The sequence below is a fragment of the Mirounga leonina genome, unplaced genomic scaffold (genome assembly GCF_011800145.1).
Source record: "Mirounga leonina isolate KUSES-001 unplaced genomic scaffold, KU_Mleo_1.0 Mir_115, whole genome shotgun sequence".
In the NCBI taxonomy this organism is placed as follows: Eukaryota; Metazoa; Chordata; class Mammalia; order Carnivora; family Phocidae; genus Mirounga; species Mirounga leonina.
In genome coordinates, this window is record NW_023270268.1 from 11,144,840 (window position 1) to 11,162,335 (window position 17,496).

Below are 17,496 nucleotides of genomic sequence, written 5' to 3' on the forward strand. Positions count from 1 at the left end.
TAGCAGCAGAAAGAAAGAGCATTGCTCGCGCGAGAGTGGAGGCCACAGGAGTTATGCCCCCAGAGTACGCAACTAAGACTTTTCACTGTCGTCAACTACACTCATGTTTCTGTGGTTTTTTGTTTTTCAAAAGAAGCCCACGTTGAAAAATCACCCAAGATGCACTGCCGTACCAGCAAGAACCATACTGCCTCAACACACTTCCTCTAAATACACATCTGCCTGGCTGCCTGGGGTTCTTCCCACCATCTGATGGTATCTCATAACAGGGCCACAAAATATTAGTTCTGGAGTCTGGAGACGTGGGGTCAGGTGGTTTCCACAAAGTACAGTACACGCATCACTGTGGTCAGCAAGTATCTTAAGGTACACGCAAGTATTTATCGGTTTAATGGTTATGCACTTATTTTAATATGTATTAGGAAAAAATTGCCACACAGCACATCAGTCTGGGCACTCAGCACCATCACTTAGGTTATTACCGAACTGCAAGGCCAGTGTCTCATTACATGCTTTCTGGGTCAACTGGTTAGCATGTGAGAACCATGGCCACTGATGATCCCCAGTCTCGGGGAGAAGGGTCTCTCCTACTACCCTGGCCTGGTGGTTGTGGACAAGGGTGTCTGGGCAATACTACAATTGGGCAGCCTTGTGAGGATGAAGATTTACCCACAGCACCCAACCTTGGGCTTTGGCAGTAGGTCTCCTTTCTCAAATCAGACACCTTACCCAAGATTTTGAAACATTTAATCAGAAAAGAATCTGGCATTTTAAAAAGTTAGGTTTACAAACTCGACACCGTCTTAACATTAGCAATTTATCTATTTATACATTGTCTAAGAAAACAAGGTCCATGAAGACATCAACAAGATATTTAAGAGTTCCTTATAAGCTACAACAATTTGCAAGTAAGTATCCAGTTTAACTGTAACAAACCACTGTGAGCAAATTTAACTAAGTATATAAAAACATTAGTTAAATATAATTCTCTGGAAATATACATTATACCTACAGTTTGTTGTTGCTGTTTTTTTACAGTGAGATTCTTCCTGCTTTCTCCTGTTTAATTCTCAAAATGGCAAATCACTGTATGGTCCTGGATCTCCAAGCTACAAAACTGAAATATGTGTTTCCAGCATAGCAGATGGTGACCAAAAAGGCGAAGAACTGGAGAAAACAGAGGATAATAGAAAGAGGGCTTAGGGCACATTCTAATTAGCAAAAGTTATCATTTCACCTCCATTGAATCAGGTACTCATAGCATCCCTTGACTCCAGGCTTTCTCATCTAAAATTGCTTTATTGGTTCAATTACCTTCCTTCTGAAATGATCTCTGGCTATGCTGGTTGTTTGGGGTTTTTGTTTTGTTTTTTGTTTTTCTTTTTGCAACATATCTGGAAAGCTTGTAGTTTTGCTCAAATAACCACATGGTGTTCACTTCAGGGTGAGTATGGTGGTGTGTATCTGAGAAAAGCACATGTATTCCTAATTTAGTATAGACAATTTTAGACCAGGGCTTAACCTCAGATTGCCATAGGGTCAGTTACATAAAGGAGTTGAGTGGGTGGGAGGAAGCGATGAACCCACAGGGTGCGAATGGTGAGCAGGGAAAAAGCAGGCGCCTCTGAAGGGGCAGCCAATGCCCAGGTCTGGCTGATTCTTGCTGTATGATAGCTTGAGCTTAGTGCTGCTAAAGCTTGTGATTAAAAAAAAAAAAAAAAAAAATTTTTTTTTTTTTTTAAGTAGGCTTCATGCCCAGCATAGAGCTCAATGTGGGGCTGAACTCACGACCCTGAGATCAAGACCTGAGCTGAGATCAAGTCAGACACTTAACTGACTGAACCATGAGAGCACCATGCTCTCTACCTTTAAATAGAGATTTTTGAATATAAATATCAGAATATAAGAAATAGGGGAGGGGGGTGCCTGGGTGGCTCAGTCGGTTGATCAAGTGTCCAACTCTTGATCTCGGCTTGGGGTCGTGAGTTCAAGACTCATGTTGGGCTCCACACTGGGCATGGTGCCCACTTTAAAAAAATATATAGATAATGAACGGCTGTGTATCATCAATCGGTTTTAACATGATCATTTTGGTATTCCTCTTTAACTGACCCCAAACCCCCCCACCAATTACTTCTTTTGGGAATGGAATATTTTAAGGCCAATCTCAGAGGAACTTCTAAAATTAGTTTTTAAAATCAGAACTACAATACCCATTAATGGTTTAAATATGCAAATAGTATGGAAGCACATAAATTAAAAAGCAGAAGCCCCTCAGGCTGCTCCCTTCATCATCCAACCACAGTCTCTGGAAGGAACCTCTGTTCATGTATGCTTTCCCAGGCACTCCCATCGCATAAACAAACATCTCCACTTCTTAAGTAAAAATAGAATCATAGTGTGCTCATTTTTTTTTTTTTTTTTTGCAGCTGTCTCCCCACTTGAACTGTAGTCAGTAGAATTATTCTTAGAGTGCCTCAAATATTTTTTCTTCCTCAAATACTTATTTTGTTCCAGCTATTTGGCTTTCACTCAAGCTGGGTCTTTTTTTTTTTAAGATTTTATTTATTTTTTTGACAGAGAGAGACACAGAGAGAGAGGAAACACAAGCAGGGGGAGTGGGAGAGGCAGAGAGAAAAGCAGGCTTCCCGCTGAGCAGGGAGCCCGACGCAGGGCTTGATCCCAGGACACCGGGATCATGACCTGAGCCGAAGGCAGACGCTTAATGACTGAGCCACTCAGGCACCCCAAGCTGGGTCTTTTAACCTCTGTGCACTTCAGGCCATCAGGAGGCCCCAGTAATTTTTGATGCTTTTTTTTTTTTTAAAGATTTTATTTATTTATTTGACAGAGAGAGAGATAGAGAGAGCAGGAACACAAGCAGGGGGAGTGGGAGAGGGAGAAGCAGGCTTCCCGCCGAGCAGGGAGCCCGATGCAGGGCTCGATCCCAGGACCCTGGGATCATGACCTGAGCTGAAGGCAGCCGCTTAACGACTGAGCCACCCAGGAGCCCAATTTTTGATGCTTTTAACCAACAAGTTAATTGCCAGTGTCTCGAGCGCAGGTGAGGCTTTCCCGCCCCTACAGATAACTTGGGTCTTCCTCCTGGACCCCCAGCCCCACCGGGAGGAGGAGACCGTGACCCTGACCATGCAGGAAGGGGGTGGGGCAGGTGAAAGGGCTTGCTCACTCACCGATGAGGCTGCCCAGCTGTTGAAATTGTGGCTGTCTCTCTCGGGGGAGACAGAAGACGCATCCACCACAGCGGCTGAGAGGTATAAGACGAAGGCGCTGCCATTAAAGCACAGACCCTGGGGGAGATAGAAGGGTGGAGTGGTCAGGGAGCGTGGAAGGTCTGGGCACCTCTGGATCTCTGTAGTGGCCAGAACTGCATGCCAGGTGTGGTAAGGGGTGCATCGGACACTTGGAGGGGGCAGGGATGAGGGCTCTGAGAGGCAGCTCAGCAGTGCCTCCAGGAGGAGGGGGCTTCCTAACAACTTTTTTTTTTTTTTAAGATTTTATTTATTTATTTGACAGAGAGAGACACAGCGAGAGAGGGAACACAAGCAGGAGGAGTGGGAGAGGGAGAAGCAGGCTTCCCACTGAGCAGGGAGCCCAATGCGGGGCTCGATCCCAGGACCCTGGGATCATGACCCTGAGCCGAAGGCAGACGCTTAACGACTGAGCCACCCAGATGCCCCAACTTCCTACCAACTTTTACACAGCACACCCAGACACCCCTCACCTGCCCCCAAGACACCCAGGCTGCCTTGCTTGTCCCTTCGGCCACCTCTTTCTCTCACTTTGCTCTTGATCCTTGCTTCATCCCGATTTCAGCCTTGGTGACCTACTGGCTGAGGAAGGCAGGCAGCTGGAGTTCCCCAGCGAGATCTGCCCAGACTGTGGCCCCAGCAGCCACAGCCTTTCGGCACCTGTCCCTGACCCAGAGCTGCGAGATAGCTCTTCCCAAAGCAGGCCCAGCTGATCTATTCCCCAGGCTAAGCGGGGGGGGGGGGGGGGAGACGACATTTAGGTGAACTCCTCAATCCTAGCAGCAAGTTCTTAAAAATGAAACTAAGATTATACATATTAACAGAACCCTTTCGGAACTAACCTCACTCCTGGCTTCATCTTATTTTTTCCTATTCTTAGAGAAGAGAGAGGTGTAAATCCAGTAGATATTTGGTTTCCAGTTATACTTAAACTCTAGGAAATCAAATTGTGAAATGTGCCAAACTTCACCCCCGTCTGAACAAGGGTGAGAGGTAGGGATGGGGTGGGGCAAAACTGATGCAGAAAACCAATGCTTATACAGGTAGGAAGAGGGTGGCTCTCAGGAGTAGGCCCTCCATGGTCTTACAGCTCTCCCTCAGTCATTCAGAGAGACGGGAATGGGTAGGGGTAGGGGGGAAGCAGTATCTTTTTCTTCTAGGAGAAAGGCACATAGAATTTTCCAGATGCAGGTCCTTCGGAGGTGGGTTGTGTATCCCTCTTACAACCTCCACACTTCACTTATATTGTTCTGGGTTAAGGAGATTAAACTTTATGATAAGGGTCAGCCCCAGGATTCAGGCTGCCCAGGATGCTCATCTGCCATTAGAAATGTGTCCCCTGGGGTGCCTGGGTGGCTCAGTTGGTTAAGTGTCTGACTCTTGATTTCGACTCAGGTCATGATCTTAGGGTCCAGGGATCAAGCCCTGCATTGGGCTCCCCACTCAGCAGGGAGTCCGCTTGAGATTCTCTCTTCCTCTGCCCCTCCCCCTCACTTTCTCTCTCCCTAATAAATAAGTCTTAAAAAAAGAAATGTGTCCCCAGGAAGTCCTGGTTTCCCTGGTGATTGATTATGTTTGCTGGTTGTGGGGGTTTTTGGTCCAGGAACACATCTGTGCATTTTTTTAAAAATCTAGTTTTTTTTTTTTTTCATTTCACATTACCTCTAGAGATTTGCACATTTGCTATTTGCCAAGTAAAGGACTTCCTACTTTTTTTTTTTTTTTAAATGCTGAAACAGTTCAATGTAGTTACCTCTGAGGGGTGTGAGACTTTAGTTTTCGTTTTGTGGCCTTTTACAGGTAGTGGTATTTATTTAATAAATTAGCCATGTAGTACATTTGAAACATTAAAATGCTTAAGAAAAAAATTAAAAAGTAATGCATGTCCATGGTAACCAAACAAAATCCCGTCTGGAGAGAACAATCTGGAGTAAAAAGTCAGTCTACTCCTTTCACCTCAACCCTTTCCTTTGAGATATAAGCCACCACCCAATCTTATACAAACAGAGCCATATAGTCAGGCATCTCAGTGGGGGTTTTTCTGTTTTGTTCGGATTTTTTTCTTCATTGAGAAAGATACCAAGGGCAATTTTACTTGTCAGTCCAAACAGATGGACCTCATTTCTTGTCATGACACAAATACCTCAGAATTTAACTCTTCCCCTGTTGATGGGCATTTGATGTTCCTAGCTTTCTCGGGATTACCAACACTGCTGTGAGGAATGTCTTTAAACATGTATTTGGGGGCACCCATGCATGTCCAGTCCCCATACAAGGAGAGAGATGAATGAGAGAGCTTCCGGGAGGCCAGCCCTGCCAGGACCACCCTGACACAGGCCCTTGTCCCCTCTGCCGTGTGGGTGAAGGGCTGGAGAGGGAGTGGGGACACGACTCCATACTAAGTGTGGCCCAATCCATTTTCCCAAGGAAATGAGAAATTCTGTTTCCCTTGGAGGGAAGCCGGGAAGGGCTTCCTTCCCCCACACACCACCCCAAGGGCTCCCGACGGATTCTCACAGCCTCTATTTTGCTACCTCAGAGCCCAACCTACTGGCTCCCCCATCTTCCTAGGACTCCCAAAGTAAGTATGTCTGAGGGATGCCTGGAGTGGGAACCTAGTGAAAACAGGTGGAGAGAGGAAAGAAAAAATAAGGGCAAAGAACCCGGATCTGAGATTGTTATAGAGGTTAAAAAAAGAGATCTGTGTGGCTACAGAAGGGAAGGAGGGCAACGGCGAAGCTTCAGCAGGCTCTAGAATAGCACTGAGCTTCACGGAAACACAGATTGTACTGCTCTTGAGAAATAGGACCCAAGTCCGAGACTGTTCAAGCTGAACGATCAGGGAGCCCCTCCAACTCCCATGCCAGTTCTCAAGCCACCCCTGGGCCCCAGGCAACAGAGAACAAATACAGTGTCTTACAAAAGGTTTCCAACTGTTCCTTTTTGGGAGAAGGTGGAGGGAGGCTATTCTTTTCTGAAATTCGATCCCTCTTTGGTATAAAATGTCCTTTCCCCCAAATAAAGGCACCCATAGATAAAACCCTCAAGCAGCTAGCCCCCTTGTTGACCCTCCACACTGTATTATTGGTATCCACAACTGACCAAACCTAACTGCTAAGAACATCTCATCCCTTCCCAGTAGAGGGGAGGTAGGTTTTTTCAGTTTCAGAGAATTCCTGAAGGTTAGAACCAGGGCACTCGTGTCCCCTGAGAGCCAAGCAGACTCCAGGGTGGACAACTGTGGTTGGCATCCGGGGACCTGCATCCCATTCCTATCAAAATCCTCTCAGCATCTCAGTTTCTTTACCTGCCAAACGGAAATAATCCATTCCCTCTTTGCAGTTAGTGTGAGGTGAAATGTTGTAAGATATGAAGGACCCAGCCCGACCTCTGGCACACAGGTGTTTCATAAATGGTAGCTGATGTTGTCAACGGAAGGAGGCCTCACCCTCCACCCTCCGCCCTGTGCCCAGTACTGCTCAGAGTGCTTGCAATGAAGCCAACAGGGATGAGCTGCAGAGGACAGATCCTCAGAAAAAGCTTTTGTGGAGGTCCTGGTGCTTAGTGCTCTGAGGAGGACAGACTGTATTGCTTTGAAGTTTTAGCTCAGATCAGATTTGTCAGAAAGCATTCATTGCAGCCTCTCTGGGTAAATGATATTGCCCAGGAGCTTAGAGGTGCTCGCGGGAACCTGCTGTGGTTCCGCTCCATGTTAAGGATGGACATAGTAACTCTGCACCTGTATTCTCCTCAGATGTAATAGGAAAAATGCCTATTGTCAAGCCAAGTCCAGTGCAAAGCTCATGCCTTGTCAAGCAAAGAGCTAAAGGCAAAACATATGAGACTCTGCTTTTTGTAGTGTTCCATGGGCGGTCTCCCAGCCAAACTCCCAGGGGACTAAAATCAGGTCTACTGCTCCCTTTTCTTTAATCTTAGATTTCTCAAATGCTCTGACAACCAAATGTAAACCCCAAAGTCATTAGGCAGCAAAAACTGGCTTGCACTGACACAGGGGCAATGCAGTCTTTAGCATCCCTCTTAGCAGGAAAAATGCATGTGTTCTTGCAGAAATATTAACATGTCTGATTACAGTGTTGCCCCAGACTCAGAGGGAGGGGTCACCTTATGTAATAAATGCACCAGATTACTTCTTTCTAAAATTTGAAAAAAAATTGTGATTGCAAACATATCTAGCCTAAAGGTTCCAGGGAGGGGGTGTGGACCTATAATTATCTGTAAACCAGTGTTTCCTACACTTCAGGTGCCTAAGAATTATCTGGAAAGCTTATAATAGAGATTGCCAGATACTCTATAGAGCTTCCGATTCAGTAGGTCTGGGGCAGGACCAAAGATTTCTAAAAAGCTCCCATGTGATGCTGCTGGTCCAGGGACCGCACTTTGAGCAGCAAGATTCTAGAAGGTTCACTCTGGCACCAGAAGCCCATCAGCTGCCTCAGCAGAGTCCTGGGTTGGCCTGACCCTTGCCATGCTCCAGTTAGTGTGGGACATACAGTGAGGGCCAGCATCTGAACCAGTCTGTTTCTGCAAGAGGTTCTGCTGGGCACAGGTAATAAAGATCTGAGACCTTAGCTGTTACACAGGAAAACTTTTCCCCCAGATCCCACTTTGGATATCCAGTTAACACTGCTTACCCCACTCACAAATGCTTTGAGAGGTTTCGCAAAGGGGCTTCGCAGAGCAGGAAATAAAAACCCCCCAACCCGAAGTCAGACATGTTTGACCTGTAGCAGCTGCTGGCTGCAAAAAAGTTTTTAAAATTTGGCTAAAAATATTTTAAAAGTGAAAGAGTTCACACAAAAGCCCAGATTTCTGGATTGCCTTAGGGAGGGAAATAACAGAAAATCTAACAATTCTGAAGAGCACGTTTCCAATTTATTTCTCCGGGAAGTGAAGAATATTCCCCAGTTGATTAAGATGCCCAAAAACTGTGTGTCTGGGTGGCGAGAATTCAACACTCACTGAATTCACGCTCCCTTGCATGACTTGTCTGGTCTTTCCACACGTGTGAGTGTGTAACCTCTAAGGTGGAGGCCGATGGTCTTGCTTGATAAGATGAAGGATTAAGGGGCGCCTGGGTGGCTCAGTCGGTTGGGCATCTGCCTTCGGCTCAGGTCATGATCCCAGGGTCCTGGGATTGAGCCCCACATTGGGCTCCCTGCTTGGGGGAGCCTGCTTCTCCCTCTCTCTCTGCCTGCCACTCCCCCTGCTTGTGCTCTCTTTCCCTCTCTCTGACAAATAAAATCTTAAAAAAAAAAAAAAAAGAGTCTCATGCTCCACTTGATGGAATGAGCACTGGGTGTTATATGCAAAGGATGAATCACTAAATTCTACCCCTGAAACTAATAATATAGTATATGTTAACTAAACTGAATTTAAATAAAGAATGAAAAAATATATAGTTTTTGGAACCCAAGCCACCGGGCAGTAGACCATCCAAGCAGGCTCACGGAGAGGTCATGTGTAGGTATTCTGGCCCTGGCTCTGGCAGAGGTCCCACTGACAGGCAGTATCACCTGCTAGACGTATGATGATTCCAGCCTCCAACCACCTTCAAGCCAGCCCAGCTGACTGAGGAAGCAGAGATATACTGTCCTGCTGAGCCTTTCCCAAGTTACAAATTTATAAGTAAATTAAATGTTACTGCTTAGGAGAAAAAAAAGTCTCATGCTCTACCGACCGAGCTAGAGCATTATTTTAATTTTTTAATATTAAAATTATAATTTTTTTTAAGATTTTTTATTTTTTTTTTTATTTAGACAGAGAGTACAAGCAGGGGGAGCGGCAGGCAGAGGGGGAGGGAGAAGCAGACTCTTCGCTGGGCAGGGAGCCCGTGGGGCTTGATCCCAGGACCCCGGGATCACGACCTGAGCCAAAGGTAGACACTTAACCGTCTGAGCCACCCAGGCACCCCTAAAATTATAATTTTTTATTTTAAATTTTTATTTAAACATTTTATTTTTACATTTTAAAATTTATTTAAAAATTTTAAATTTACATTTTAAATTTTAAGCCACTGGGTGGCTCAGGTGGTTAAGCGGCTGACTCTTGATTTCCGCTCATGTCATGATCTCAAGGCCTTGGGATTGAGCCCCACGGTGGGGAATCTGCTGGAGGATTCTCGCTCTCCCTCTGCCTTTGCCCCTCTCCCCATTCTCTCTCTCTAAAATAAATAAATCAATCTTTATTTTTTTTAATTTTAATGTATTAAAATATCTTTAAATTTTTTAAAATTTAAAATTTTTAATGTAAAAAATCAGTGAAAAGTATTTTAGGCTTAGAGAAGAGAGAGACCAGAGATGATCTGGAACAGAAGTCAGCAAACTATGCACACAGGCCAAATCTGGCCCACAGCCAGTTTTTGGGAATAAAGTTTTACTGGGAAGAGGATTATGTTCATTCATTTGCAAATTGTCTACAGACAATCTCATGCTGCAAGCAGAGTTGAGTAGTTGTGACAGAGTTTGGATAGCCTCCAAAAGAGAAAATACTTACTGTCTGGTCCTGTATAGAGGAAGTTTGCCAAGCCCTGATTCAGACAGCATACCTAGGAATTGAGACTCAGCAGTTGTGGAATGAAAGGTACTGCTCATTCCTACATCTCACCCATTTGCTCTCCTGTGACAGTTTCCAAGTTCTCTTCTTCCAAGTTCACAAGCACTCTGCTCAAGACATCCTTTTAAGACCCCTCTTTTTCCAAAACAGCATTCCTTACATTCCCCCAGGTCCCTTGGACTATATGCCCTCACCTGGTATTCCCATGTGACTGTTACTTTGAGGTGCTCAAGGCTGAGTAAGAGGGAACTGCTCTGCCTGACTGCCTTGAGCTGGGACATCAGTCTTTTTTCCTGCTTTGGGCTTAAACTGAAACATCAGGTGTTCTTGGGTCTCAGGCCTGGTGCCTTTCAGACTAGAACTTAGAGCATCAGGTTCCCTGGTTCTCAGGCCTTTGGACTCAGCCTGGAACTACACCATCAGCGTGCCTGGGTCTCCAGCTTGTGGACAGCAGATCTTGGGACTTCTTAGTTTCCACAGTCATGTGAACCAATCCCTTCCAGTAAATCTCTTTATATATACACACACACATACACATCCTAATGCCTATGCTTCTCTAGAGAACTCTGACTAATCTAGAATTTATATCGAGAGTGGGGTAGACAGATTTTAGAACCAAGAGTGGGGTGGTGCTGTAACAAAGATCTAAAAATATAAAACTGGCTTTGGAACTGGATAATGAGTAAAGGCTGGAGAGTTTTGAGGAGTATACTAGAACTATGGGTGTTGAAGGTGATTCCAGTGAGGACTTAGGAAGAAAAGAGAAGAGGCTAAGACAAAGCTTCCATCTTCTTAGATAACGCATAAATAACCACAGACAGAATCTTAGTAAAAATATGGATGTTAAAGGCCATTGTGGAGAGATCTCAAATGGAAATGGGGAACATGTTTTTGGAAACTGGAGGAAAGGTGATCCTTGTCATAAAGTGGCAGAGAATTTAGCTGAACTGTGTTCTAGTGCTTTGTGGAAGACAGAGCTTGCAAGCAAAAAACTGGATATTTAAATGAGATTTTTTAAGCAAAGTGTTAAAGGAGCGGCTTGGTTCCTCCTGTTTATAGTAAAATGCACAAGGAGAGAGGTGAATTAAAGAAGAAATTGTTAAGCAAAAAGGCAGCAGAACTTGAAGGTTTGGAAAATTCTCAGCCTATCCATATTGCAAAAAAATAAGAAAACTTGGGGTGCCTGGGTGGCACAGTTGGTTGAGCATCCAAATCTTGGTTTCAGCTCAGGTTGTGACCTTGGGGTCATGGGATCAAGCCCTGTGTTGGGCTGTGCACTCGGCACGGAGTCTGCTTCGGACTCTCTCTCTCCCTCTCCCTCTGTTCCTCCCCCCAACTCTCTCTCTCTCTCAAATAAATAAATCTATTAAAAAAAAAAAAGAAAGAAAAAGCTTGCTCTGAAGAGAACAGCACAGGTATGGCCAAACAACCATTTGATAAAGAGATCATGGGTGCAAACCACAGATCTAATCATGTGTCAGTAGAAGCCAGGAACAGGTAAGGGATTATACCGGTGAAACGCTGTGAGTTTGAATGAAAAGGGGTGGAGATGGGACAAAATAAAGGAGTGCTGTTGAACTTCTTGGAATCTATACGATAGAACCATGGAGCCATTTGGCTGTGAATACGTGCCAATTTTTAAGAAAAAAGAATGAGTCACCCAAAGGCTCATTCAGAGATCATCAGGCCCTGGGGGCAGGCTGGTTCCTCCTCAGTTTCAAAGGGTAGGCTGCCTCTCTGGTTTCTGTGAGCCTGAATGTGCCCACCCCAGTGCCTCAGGGGCAGGTCACCCTGCAGACGCATAGGGGTGACACTGCCACCCCAGTGGGCCTGGAGGGCAGAGCACTGAACCAAAGAGGCTTATCCTGAAGGCTTAACATACCATGGAATTTGCCTTGTAAGTTTTGGGCTTGCCTTGGACTCGCCACCCCATCCCTCCTCCCTATTTCTCCCTTTTGGAATGGGACCATCTATCCTGTGCCTGTCCCACCACTGTATTTTACAAGTACATAACTTGTCTGGTTTCACAGGCTCGCAACTGGAGAGGAATTCTGCCTCAGGATGAACTATGCCTCCAATCTCACCATACTTGATTTAGATGATATTTGGGTGAAACTTTGGCTCTTAGACTTCAGTCGATGTTGGAATGAGTTAAGACTTTTGGGGATGTTGAGATGGAATGAATGTATTTTGCATGTCAGAAGGGCATGATTTGGGGGAGCCAGCGGCAGAATGTTATGCACTGAATGTCTGTGTCCCCCCAAGTGCACACATTGAAGCTCTGATTGACAACGTGATGGTATTTGGAGATGAGGCGCTTGAGAGGTATTTAGGGTTAGATGAGATCAAGAGGTTGGGATCCTCTTGATAGCATCTGTTCCCATCCATGTGAGCCACAGAAAGATAGCAGACATCTGCAAGTCAGGAAGGGAGCTCTCACCAGAGACCAGCTCTACTGACACCTGATTGTGGACTTCCAGCCTCTAGAAGTGTGAGAAATCAATTTCTGTCATTTAAGCTACCCAGTCTATGGTATTTTGTTATGGCGCCAGAGCCGACTAAGAGAGGTACATTTTCTTATCTATTTCATCCCAGACCGTGTGTTCCCCTTAGTTTATGCTGCACCCACCATGGTGCCCGGAGCCAGGACAAGCATCCAATCACCCTTGACCGCACTTGCTTCCAAATATGAAGACACCTATTTATTCTAACAGCAGTTTCATTTTTCATTCTAAGTTTGCACACACTGTGCATCCCAACATCAAAGAGCTCTGTGCACAAAGGGCCAAGGTTGTGGCCCCAGGAGGGGTTTAAAGGAAGTGAGATCTGCCGAGGCTGGTGCCCCGATGTACTTATTTCCAGGTGATGGTGTTTATGAGGAACTAATGAAGAACTGAATTTCTCTTCATTCAGTCTTCTGAGAACTGGTTTGCTATTTTTGCCTAAAAGAAATTCCTGGACCTTCCAACAAGCCCAGTTCCATACTCAGGCATAAAACACCTGCTATGTTGGGTTCTCCCTGGCTTTGTCCCCTGCTTTGCTGGCAGAGAGACAATCCTGAATTGTTGGACTAAGGACTAGGAAGGACTAAGCTCAATCCTACCTAGTGGGCAGTGGACAAGAAGATGACCCCTGGCTTCCTTACCACCGTTGTCCAGGGCACCTGGGGAATCCTGGTGTAGGTCATTGTTATGTAGATGATGAGGAAGAAGACGGTGAGGACCCAGTAAAATACAGCTACAAACATGACCCAGCCAAATGCGGGGACCCGGAAGTACTCAGTTCCAGCGATCAGCGTCCACACCAGCAATCCCAGAACCTGTAAAATGGCAGAGGCAGTTTGAAAGAAAAGGGAGACACAAGGAGAAAGTAAAGAAGGAAGCAGGGACAGAGAAAAAAACAATTATACAGAGTGTCATTTATAGCATTTGTTCATATTTACACATACATGTGACTTATGAATACAAAACAGGGGTTGCAAACTCGCGTGCCCACAAATGCCAGGAAGGTATAAAGGATGAAGATGGTAGGCTGAATAGAGATCAGAAAACAAGAAAAACGGTGTCTATTGTAAGGGGCAGTCTCTATTCAGCTCCAGGCAACTGCTGTGGGCCAATCTTTTTCTAAGTAAATTCTAACCCCCAATGTGGGGCTCGAACTCATGACCCCAAGATCAAGAGTCGCATGCTCCACTGACTGGGCCAGGCAGGCTCCCTGGTTGTGTGTCAGTTTTGCTAGATCTTCCTTTTATTTTTTTTCCCCTCAAGAAAACACAGAAAGTCAAGTTTGTACATGACAATCTTGATTTTTGAATGTTAGCACTAATAATGATTTTTAAACTACTACAAGGGGACATTCTACACACACCTGTGGCTGGAATTTACTCACAGGCTGATGCTTGTCAAGGAGCAAGACTGCAGGTCCACTTGAGGTGGTCCATGGAACTGATCTGCTCTCAAGGGATGAACCTCTGAGGACTCCCCACCTGCCACCGCTGCCCCCCTCCCCCCGCAGATGGCAAATAACACGTGGCCTGAGAGAGCCTTCAGAAAGGAGAACACGCAGGGGCCCAGTGCAGACACCGGCATTCAGCATTTTAACATAAGTTGTGCATTTATTCCAGCAAGAGCCATCCAAATCTTCACTGCTGATGAATAAGGCCAAACCCAAAGCCAAATTAATGTCACCAATTGACTAGAGGAAGATTTCCTCAAGGGAAAAGATACTGATCCAAACTGTAGGCATCTTTAGTCCTGAACAAAGGAAGTCCAGAGCAAAGGATGCATCTCGCATTCCAGCACCTTCCAGGGACCAGGACTTTATTCCTAGGTCATGAAACAGTTAGTATCCAAACCATATCCCCAGGAGTCCAGGGCAGGCTCTAGCTGATAAGACTCAGGACAAATAATTCTGTTTTAGCTTTCTTTGTGGCATACGGAACAAATTACTACAGGAATTTTAATCACAAATCTAGGAAGATTGTTTTCACCTATTTGTTTAACCCTTAAGAGCACTAAACTCTGCCAGGCTTCCTGCTATCAGGCCCCAAGGATGGGTGGGGCACACATTGAACAGACCTTGCTGTTCATAACTTAAAGTCTAGTGGGAGGAAATATCTGAATAATTATAATTGTGAAAAATGCTATGAAGGAAAATGAAGGGTATGATATGGGTGTATAATAGAGAGATATACCCTTGTTGCAAGCATGGGAAGTGTCAGGGAAGGCCATGCTGAAGAATACCTTAAGACCCAGTAAGAGCTAGCGAGAGGTAAGCAAGAAGACAGCATGGGCAAAGGTCCAGAGCAGGGAGGGGCTTTGCTGCCCTTCTAGAACCTATAAAAAAGTATACTAAGTTAGGACATTGGTGCAAAATGTTAGAGAGGTGGGGGTGAGTCAGATTATATGGGCCCAGGTGGCCTAAGAATTTTGTACCTTCTCCTAAGGGTGGTGACAGGGTTTGAGCAAGAGAGTGATAGGACCAGGGTAAATTTTTAATACTGTCACCAGCTAGACCCCAAGACCTGACCTTTACTCTTCATCTGCTTGTACCCACTGACCTTTGTCCCATATTTTTCTTAAGCTCTTCTTTCTAGCTTATCTCTTAACTGAGGCAGAAGACCTGACAGGTATAACATCCTGTGATGAAAACTGAAACTAGCCCTCAAGCAACAGCGACTGCCCAGACAAAGAGTTCTGGTGGCCCAGACCCCCCAGATCAGTTTGAACTTAACCCCCACTCACGTCTCTGCAGAGAGACCATGGAGTGAACCAGGGAATGACTGACAGGTACCTTTACCTCATTATAATACTAAATCTCCAGGCACCTGGGTGGCTTCAGTCCATTAAGCGTCTGCCTTCTGCTTAGATCATGATCCCAGGGTCCTGGGATCGAGTCCCACATCGGGCTCCCTGCTCAGCAGGGAGTCTGCTTCTCCCTCTGCCTCTCTCCCCTGCTCATGCTCACTCGCATGCTCTCTCTCTCACAAAAATAATAAAATCTTTAAAAAAAAAAAAATCTCCGCACAAGCTCCAAGGAGGAGCCCAGCCTCATTTATATAACATACAATGTATGTTCAGGCAGGTTTCTTTAAGGTGCATGCACAGCCTTATGCTCCCCTCTACATGCAATGACAAATCTAAATATTCATCCTAACCCTAAATAAAAGGAACCCCTTCACCCTTGCTCAGGGAGTCACGGCTTTGGGAGTGATTCTCCGTGATCTCATCCACCGTGCAGCAACTCCACCTGGTGTGGTTTCCATCTGAGTCTCACCAAGGAGCGACTGCACGTTAGTTTGGTTACAATACCGCTCTGGCTGCTTGGGGAGAATAGGCACGTGGAGGGGAAGAGGGGGTGTGTGGGAGGAGACAAGCTCACAGACTGTCACAATAGTCCCAGTGGGAGAAGATGACGTATTCAAGACCAAGATGGTGGCAGCGAGTATTGGGAAGTGAGGGAATTCCAGACACGCTTCCGAAGTGGCCGGGCCAGGACTCGAATAGATTTAGGTTAGGATAGAGTGGAAAGACGTGCAGAGTCTCTGGAAAGATGTATGATGCGTACGAGGGCTGTCACTTCCTCACCTGAACAATGAAACAGGACCAGGTGAAGGGGCTGATCTTTACCACAGCTCCTGAGCTCAGTTTTCAACCTACCCAGCCTGAGGTGGCCAGGACCCCTCCAGATGGGGATGAGAAGTGGATGCTGCAGGCACAAGAGTGAAGGCCCCTCTTTAAGAAGGAAGACTTACTGTGAGGTCATGAAGCCCTCAGACAGGTTTCCAAGGGACATTGTACACGGCTCACCGCGAGAAGCCCACCTCTCTGCTACAGTTTGATTGCTGTGCTGGGGAGCACAAAACAGACTCTAAATGTTGCTGCTTCCCCTCTTTATAGAGTTGAAAGTTGCTGTTCTTTTTGTCTGTTTGATATTGTATATAAATTCCAAAGCAATACTTAACGGAGATGTGCTTTTATGCTTACATTCGTGGCAGCAGAATTTATCAAAAGTGAAGATGTACAAAATGAGATAGAATTCCAGAAAGTGCTAAGCCTCACACTAATGGGGTTTGGGGCCTGAATTCATCATAACTGACAGGTAATCTACACACATAGATGTGATACTCATTGGATCAGTGAGACTGGTAGTTAGATGTAACCCAGCATGGTGGGGTCTGAAATAACATCACGGGGTTCTTGATTCAAACTGAAAAGGTCAGAATGGCCCTTTGTTGATGATGCACAGAGGAAACATAACTGCTGTGAAACGTAACACGGCAAACAGGGTTAGGTTGTTTCCCCAGGGGATGCAAGGGTTGAAGTCTCCAGCACGAGCTTGTGTCCCGCTAGACCGGCTCACCTAACAGCTCCTGGCTCTGAATGCGCTTTTCATTATTAAAGCAAGCAGGGTCCACTGTCTAGAGACGCTTTGTCTAATATGCTAGCAGTGGTCATCTTTTACACACAGGGACAATATCGTTAACTGAGCCATCTCTCAAAGAGCAGGAATACCTGACCCATGACCTCACCAGCAAACACAGTTAAAAGCATGCCCCCGTCAAGAAAAGAATTCTACCCAAGTGAATTTCCTAGGTAACAGAAATAAGAAGCAAGCCTTTTGTCTCTCACTATAACCAATACTGATGAAAATCACTCTACAAAATGTTAGTCATCTCCTGCTGGGTGTGTGTGTGTGTGTGTTTAAGACAAACTCTAGATCTTTATCTGCTTAAGACAAACTTTAAATCTTTATCTGCTTAGACTACAAAAATACTGTTTGTTTTTTTCACTGATGAGCATTTTTTTAGTCTAAGACTTTTTTGAATGGTAAAGCTAAGACTTAAAAAAAATTCCCAAAGTGATAAATGCAGGTAAAAATAAACACAGAAATATAGAAAGTATATAAAAAATACACAAAGAAGCAACAACCTCCATCCACCAGTTGTAAATTCTCAAGAGAAACCAATATAAAAACTTTAAATCTACCTTTCTTAAATTCTTTTCCTTGAATCTGTGACTACCACCTGTACATCCTTTTCTTTCTCTCTTGAAAATATGGATCACGCTGTACATGGTGCTTTATGACTTGCTTCTCTCCATGAACAATATCGTGGGGGACCCCCTTCGCACTACTACACACCGATCTATGC

General features: G+C 45.2%; 1 protein-coding gene across 1 annotated transcript in view; it reads right to left on the reverse strand.

Annotated features, from left to right (window-relative positions):
• Positions 1-730: 730 nt before the first annotated feature.
• The window catches only part of CMTM8 (CKLF like MARVEL transmembrane domain containing 8), a 105,097-nt gene continuing 88,331 nt past the window's right edge, over positions 731-17,496 (reverse strand). Inside the window, exons 2-4 of the mRNA XM_034993234.1 lie at positions 12,991-13,164; positions 3,195-3,311; positions 731-1,167 (exon numbers count right to left, since the gene is read on the reverse strand). Coding sequence (XP_034849125.1) covers positions 1,084-1,167; positions 3,195-3,311; positions 12,991-13,164 — 375 coding nt within the window. The 3' untranslated portion in view covers positions 731-1,083. The remainder of the gene's footprint in view (positions 1,168-3,194; positions 3,312-12,990; positions 13,165-17,496) is intronic.